The 7974-nt window shown below is 35.6% G+C and overlaps 1 protein-coding gene and 1 long non-coding RNA gene across 2 annotated transcripts; both read right to left on the reverse strand.

The window, feature by feature from the left end:
- Nucleotides 1–394: 394 nt before the first annotated feature.
- Nucleotides 395–3869, reverse strand: LOC127864999 (uncharacterized). Its single transcript, XR_008042439.1, has 5 exons — nt 3776–3869; nt 1998–2081; nt 1455–1634; nt 883–1004; nt 395–523 (listed from the first exon to the last, which is right to left on the reverse strand). It is a non-coding gene; the product is annotated as an uncharacterized LOC127864999 (long non-coding RNA).
- Nucleotides 3870–4451: 582 nt separating this feature from the next.
- Nucleotides 4452–7029, reverse strand: LOC127863373 (uncharacterized). The gene is made up of 4 exons (XM_052403235.1): nt 6912–7029; nt 5550–5698; nt 5001–5154; nt 4452–4696 (listed from the first exon to the last, which is right to left on the reverse strand). The coding sequence occupies exons 1-3, from the start codon at nt 7027–7029 to the stop codon at nt 5035–5037; spliced, it is 387 nt and encodes a 128-aa protein (XP_052259195.1). The 3' UTR covers nt 4452–4696; nt 5001–5034.
- Nucleotides 7030–7974: the final 945 nt, after the last annotated feature.

Genomic DNA, 7974 nt, shown 5'->3' on the forward strand with positions numbered 1-7974 from the left:
AGGAATTTCTGTAAGAAATATTCTAAATATAGAAATAAATATACTCGACATCCATATTTTTGGAAATAAATTGATCCAATTTAGAAGGATGGGAGAGTCCACTCGGCATAAATGGGTAAATGTATTTGCTTGAAGTGTCGTTTCGTGCACAGGCACTGTCTAATCTTGAACGACACTTAATGCGCATGCATTAAAACCAATTTTATCAGAAAGACGCTCTCGTGAGGATGTACAAATCAACGTTAATCGCGACGTAAATATCAACGTTTCTTACGACGTAAATATCAACGTTATTCACGACGTAAATATCAACGCTACTCACGACGTAAATATCAAGATTTACTCAACACGTAAATATCAACGTTACTCAATACGTTAATATCAACGTTACTCACGACGTTTTAGACTTTGACGACGTAAGTATCCGTGGTTTGAAGAAGGTCGTCAGTGCACGTGACGTCAAGATTATACGTTGCCTTTGTCTCAAAGTCCAGAGCTCCAGCCGTCTTTACGATTTGGTTGCCTGAAAGACGTCTGTGCGTGAGCTTATATACGTCTCATTCTGCGAAAACTGGACTTAATGCACGTGCTAAAGCGTCATCTCAGATCAGCCTATGCAGTTCCCACAGGCTTATCAGAGACGACACTGTCCACCTGAACTGGATTTTTAATAAAGAGACTTCCTTTAAACAAAACAAATAAATACCATAAAAGCGCAATTCATGGAATACTGAATTTGGGAAACGCATGAGGAAAACGCGTCGTTTATTTTCAGATGTGTTTGTGTTAAATTCGTAAATCCATCGACCCAAGAAATCAAAGAAAACTAATACCCTACAAAAAATAATGATTCTACACTAATACGAGAGATCATGAACTAACCAGTGACGGCGAATGGTCCTCCGTCAGCGCTCGTCATTGAGCAGGTGGCATCAGACTTATCGAAAGTAACAAAATCCAACGTCTTTAACGTCAACGTTCCGCTGACGTCCTCGGCGACGTCACTGGAGCCCCCAGGATTAGTAATCAACGGTGCCTACGGAAAAAGCGTAAAACGTCATCCCAGATACGCATGTGCAGTCCGCACAGGCTAATCTGTGACGAAACTTTCTTCATAAGGTGGATTTTCGTTTAGAGATGACCCCGTTGTCCCAGAGCGAGATACATATAAAAGATATGAGTTGGTTCTGGTCGATAATTTTTATTTGAATAATTATTATTTACGAATAGTGCAACCGCGTTCAATTCATAGAAACATTTATTAAATAGCATTTATTGACAAACATTACTTCCTTGCAATATAGCCACATCTCAGTTAAAATATTCACCAATGAGAATGCAATTAACATCTCACCTTACTTAGAACTTAAACCTAGCATATGACAAACTTTAAAAGGCTTTAACATGCACACTTCTGTTTCTCTAGAGCGATGAAAAAGAGGCCCTTGACGTACCGTACTGATGATGTTCACAATCAGCGTCTCTCTGACGGTGGACACGGAGTCGCCGCACGTGTTCTCGGCGTTCACGGCTCCGGAACTTTTGAAATCGAATTCGCCCGGATTATGGGCGTACACCAGGTACTCTGCATGGAGATGCAAACACTGCTAAATTGGTCGTTGTCGGCTCATGTCCTACTGAAAAGTACCCCGGGTACTCTTAAGTACTCTCGTAAGTTATAAAATATGCACAAACTACCGGTACACAAAATAAACATACACACACACAAATAATGCATCGTTTCTATCCCTTATGATTAAAGTGATAAGATCAACACACGCTATCATTAAAGTGACATTTATATTGTTTTACCGGAACTATTTTTTTTAAAAATAGCGTGTGTGTTATTTTACAAATATAATAATTTGCAAATTGCATAAAGTAAAAAGAAAATTCGTTGCATTCTGTGAAAATTGATTTTTATTCACTCATGATCTTAGAAAACAATATATATATATATATATATAATCAATGACGTAAATGGTGACGTCACGTACGAGTATTTTGCGGTGTCACAGTACTTTGCTCCAAGGGTAGAATGCCCGCGGCAAACGCAGTATCGCTCAAGTAACATGGTGGAACTTGAAATAAACATAAAGAAGATCTTAGACGTAATTTTTTTATATTAAAACGACATAGTTTTACCCTTTGAGTACAAAAAAAAAGAAATCCACCTTCGTAGCGTTACGTTTTGTTGACAAAGTGTGATTTTCTATTGACGCAATTATCTTTTTACACATATACAACATTTTGATACAACTTAATTTGACGAAAACAATCCGAAGAAAGTGTAATTAAAAAATAAAAATATCACACTTTTGCTAGAAACATAGAACGCATTGGGTTTAGTAACAATACATTGAGCAATTGATCGACGGAATAGTCTTCCGAAACTTGTGAGCGATCGAGCGCATTACAAGTACAGTGGTATTTAATTTGCGGTATTAGAGGTGAGCGTAAGGTGCAAAATAACAAAAGTCATTGTGTAAGTATTTGCTGATCATCTACCAAGCGCATACAGCTTATTAGATGGTGTCATTTCGCATTAATAACAGTTTAAAGAACAATAAACAGTATGTGTCGTAAAATATGTAGGGTTTACCAAAATGAAACGAATAGAATTAAAAACTCTGCTTTAAAAATTAATGCGGGGCAAAATGGACCATGCGGGCGACTAATAATTATATGTAAAAATACGATACTCATTTTGATCAAATGTGTGTAGTGTTAAAGGGGCCTTTTCACAGATTTTGGCATGTTTTGAAGTTTGTAATCAAATACTTTATATTGATACATGTAAACATGAAATTTTAAAAGCTCCAGTAAAAAAATCAAAAATAAAAATTAAAAAAGGATTAAACAAAAAAGTAGCACGCAGCAGGGCTCGAACCAGTGACCCCCGAATTCCTGAAGTAAAAACGTATTAGCAAACTTACCTATCCTGCCAAGCATACATTACATGCGTATTTTAAACGTTATATAAGCAATATTCGTAGTTTCACAAATTTAAACGACAACAACAAATTATTCAATCGTTTCGCGCTTTATAATTTTTAGGTTTTTAAATCGTCAAAAGATGCATATAATGGCTATATTAGACCATGGTAAATGTTCAGTAATACTGTTTCCTCACAAATATCATAAATAAACCGAAAATTTGCGAATATGAAACAATTTTTTTTAATTTTGTTAATTTGCCAAACTGCGAAAAGTTCCCTTTAAGATTGAATTAAGATACGTATATTCAAAGAGGACTAGAAACACTCAATCTCCACGCAGAGTCGTGGTTCCTTGCTCTAACATGCCATCTATGACATAACAAGAAAATCCTACCAGATTTGGTAGGATTTTTTTTAAATATTATACTATGAAAAATTATATTATTTTCATTTATATTTTGAAAATAGTGTTTAATTTTAGGTTAATAAAAAAAATTGCCTTAATTAAAAAAAGTAAATATAACAACGGTAAAACTATTGTACCACGTGGCTAGGCTTTCATCACGTGGTCGGTTATGAATGCAAGGGTTTGAACCAGCTATGATGGTTCCAGTCAAATCTCTGCGTGGAGGTTGAGAAACCCTAAACCACAAGCTGTGGCGTCGTGTAAACAATGACTTCATCATACATATATTAATAGTTTTATCCAAGCAATTATTAAAATTCTTAAATAAACCCGAGTTTATAGCATATTGCATATTTCGACAATTAATAGATCTATATTTCCACATCAGGCAAATGGTTTGTGAAATTAAAAATCACAATGTTACACATACCGCCTAGGTCCGATACTGTGAGAGAATATAGCAATGTTTTAGACGTCACTGACTCCGCTATTGACGTAAAGTAACCGCAGGAAGGTTAACAGACACCGGAGGCTGAAAGAGAAACAGACACTAATTATTTGAGTCTTGTTCTGAGAAAACTGGGATAAATCATGTGCGTAAAGTGTCGTCCAAGATTAGCCTGTGCAGTCCGCAAAGGCTACTTTCTGCAGTTTCTACTCAAAAATCCAGTTAAGGCGGAAAGTGTCGTCCCTGATTAGCCTGTGCGGACTGCACAGGCCAATCTGTGACGACACTTTACGCACATGCATTAACTTGATTAAGCCCGATTTCCTCAGAACAAGACACATTTAATGAAATGAGCTGGTTCGATTAGAAAACGGGATTTAAATGGACCTTTTTACGTTTTGGGAAATTGACAAGATTAAAATAAATTGTTTCAGATTCGAATATTGTTGTGTTATTATGATATTTGTGAGGAGACAGTAATACTGAACATTTAACATGACGGTTGAATATGGCAGATGAATATGGTTGGATACAGATTGACCGACATGCATATAGCGCGACGTTTTCTTTACTCGATAATTCCTGTCGTACTTTTTTTATTTTATAAAAACACTATTAGGCTTTGTTTTATTTTAAGTTACAGTGAAATTACCTTTGACCAATGGTGGAAAATGGGAGGGGCGTAATTTCCTCTTTGTTAGTATACCAAGTATAATCCATGACAGACATACAGTTGGGCTGTTCTTCGTCTTGGATTACTTACGTTGTTTTCCAGATCCACTGCGTAATAATATCTCGCGCCAAAGACTTTACCGTCGTCGCAAATAATCCCGATGTTATGAACGGGCGTGACGTCATAGTTCAAGGACGCTCGCGGGCGTCCCTTGTACCAAATCTGAAACGCTAAAAGAAGGGAAAAACAAGCGATTGTTCATATAAATTGTATCACGTTTTCATGCCTGCTTTAACGAAATAAGACCGACACTGAATGTTGAAAAAAGCAAACACCCGCAGGGTAGTGACACCATCTTGTTTAATTTCTTTTGCAGTGTTCAAACGAAGATTGCTGGAAAAAAACAAACAAATAAAAAACATTCATCGATTGTTTGCCAATCTTTTTATCTTTATATTTATTTACTTTTAATTATTTATTTATTTATTTATTTATTAACTATATATTTATATTTTCATTTTTATAACGTTTGACCTTTGACGTTGATTTTCAGATTTGACAGATGACATCAAGCAGATATGACGTCATCAGAATCTTTAAGGCTGAATGAGTTTAGCTCCAGAGCGGAAACGGAAGTGTCTTCTAGGAACTGATATGACGTCATAGGAAACGACGTTAGAACTGGGTCCTACGAGGAAATGCATTTTAAAATAAATTTCATTTACAATTGCAAAATGGTTTATAACCGTTTATTGCTTTCCCCGAGATTAAATAAAGAGACCTCTGGAAGCAAAAGATGAAGCGTTACCACTTTGTTAGGCTTGCTGAAGAAAATATTAGAAGAAAAACGCTTTTTTGATAAGTTTTTGCGCATTCTCGAGAAAAAAAGCGTTACAAAATCTGTCATTATTTTTCCAATTACGCGTGATGAATAGCCATAAATGAAACAATATCTCCTTTAAACATATAGTAAAATTCTTCTTAGAATCTATAACAATTATTTTGAAAACCGTCATTTAACCAAACTTTGAATGAAAAAGTCATTTTAAGGTCAACCACGATTCCGGTATCCTACAGACGTACCTCATCAACGATATTGACGTTGAAAGTCCCGGTGATGACGTTGACGGGGTTGCCGTCAGTACACCGTATCGTTAACGTCAACGGCACGGCCTGGTCGTTGAAGTCGATGGCAGCTTCAGTCACGGTGCTAGAGATCCTGACTTCAAATTCTAGGAATTAAACAGCACAAAAAATCATTTGCTTGTGCGCATAACGAGAGTATTTCATCGAAAAAAGAGACATTAAAAAAAATACAAATAATCACACTTGTCACACATACTTTCAATAGCTTATGAAAAACGAAGATTTTCAAAGATCGAAGCGTTTAATTGTTTCAATTACAGTATCATATTAAAAACAAATAATACTGGTATTATGTTCAATTCATGCACAGAGTGTTAGCAGCCTTAAAGTGATATAACTATTCTGACTTCCATTAAAGAGGAAATCGTCGTTCCGGATTAGCCCTTTTAGACTAGACAGGCTAATCAGGGGCGATTAATGCATCTAAAAAATAGGACAATACTTTAAGCAAATGCCTAGTTGTTTCGTCAGACAAAAATTCACTTATTCTCCCTATCGAAACCTTTTTGGCGCTTCTATTTGGTAACGTACTGACGTCCCAAAAAAGCACAATGAAGTGACCGCTTAACAACACTACTAGACTTCATCAAATTTCAACAGCGATACTTTCGTAAATAGTAAATGGCTCCCAAAAAGCAAGAGTTTTGTAAATTTATAATAGCTTAGTATCAGGAATATACTTGAGCATACTTAAGCCAATGATCTGACTCAACTTAGAGTGTTTTTCTTAATTAATGTATTATTTATTCATTCATTTTATTTTATTTATTTATTTAGTTATTTATTTATTAATTATTGGTGTTCATAAAAGCTTTTTTGAGTTGCTAGAACGACTCAATCCTGAGTTTGCATAGAAATATGTACGTATTCTTATCAAAGGGGAAAATCACGTGATAGTTAAGATGGCGAAGTCCATAGCGGCAAAAAATAAGTGTCTCGACAAGAACGTCGCCACTTTTTCTATCAAGTGATTACCCCCTCTGTTATAGCTGGGATTATGAACGTCGCCACTTTTACTATCAAGTGATTACCCCCTCTGTTATAGCTGGGATTATGAACGTCGCTACTTTTAGTATCAAGTGATTACCCCCTCTGTTATAGCTGGGATTATGAACGTCGTAACTCTTACTATCAAGTGATTATCTGTTTATCTGGGATTTGAGATTGTTCGTGAGCAGACCGACATTCTTCATACTCCGCTACGAGGAAACTTTATTCTTATCATTTTAGTTGTGCAAAAAAAGAGAAAAAAGCTCACATGCAAAACACGGAGCACTAATGTTTCTAATGATTATTCACCTGGTTGAGAAACATTCACCGGTGACGTCACATTTATGATCTCATACACGGTGGTGGATGGTGACGTCCTAGAACACGCCGTATCCGGGTCGGTAGTTGTAAACTTCCCGAGTAACATCTGTGTGACAGTGGAGTCAGAGACATAAGGGGAACTTCCGGGGATCCCGGATACAAAACTCGGCGGCTGCCAAAACAGAAGGACAATAAAAAAAATCAGTTTAACGGCCAGGCGTCCTTTTGGGGTTTTCGTTTGGTTAATATAAGCGCATTTATGTGAATATCTATTATTGAGGACTCTTGTACCGCGATGACTTCCGGTTCACATTTTGTTCCGGAATAACCACAAAGGCGGGAATATTTATTGTTGTGGCAACATTTGCCGGAATGATTTTTTAAAACCTTTTATTCAGAAATTCATATAAACATACACGGATTCATACTATTTATTAATATATCATAGCAGTACGTTATCATTTAACGTTTACCTACAATAACTTATCTTTACTAGAAGTATAGATAATAATTTATTACTGCCCTTTTGCATTGCAATATATATCAGATCAGGCTTAACTAATAATATTATCTTTGGATATTCGAGCCAAGTATAATATTTTATAAAACAATAGAACAATAGCCTATTTTTCTGTGTATCATACATCCGTGAACACATTTTAAACAGATAATAAAATATAATCGCTAGAACGTTGATTTTTTAGGTAGAATATATATGTATTCATAACGTCATTAGCACTTGCGCTTTACATTTGTATGGTAGTTTTTTTTTCATGGCATTTGTGCTTAAAATATATTACATCTTAGTATCAAATTGTTGTTGTTTTTTGTTAAATTTGAATCGTTTTTACCTTTTTATTGAAACAGATGACTAAAAAGTTGATCCCTAGTATTATATTATTGATTATAAAACAACGCCTACTAGTAACTAACCGGATATAAAAATCATATCAGGCAACTTTAATATCAACATAACGATATGATTAAAAACGCTACTGTGATATCATACAGTAGAAAATGGCGCCTCGACGTGAACTGACTTAGCCAATGA

Source organism: Dreissena polymorpha, chromosome 1 (assembly GCF_020536995.1).
Source record: "Dreissena polymorpha isolate Duluth1 chromosome 1, UMN_Dpol_1.0, whole genome shotgun sequence".
NCBI lineage: Eukaryota > Metazoa > Mollusca > Bivalvia > Myida > Dreissenidae > Dreissena > Dreissena polymorpha.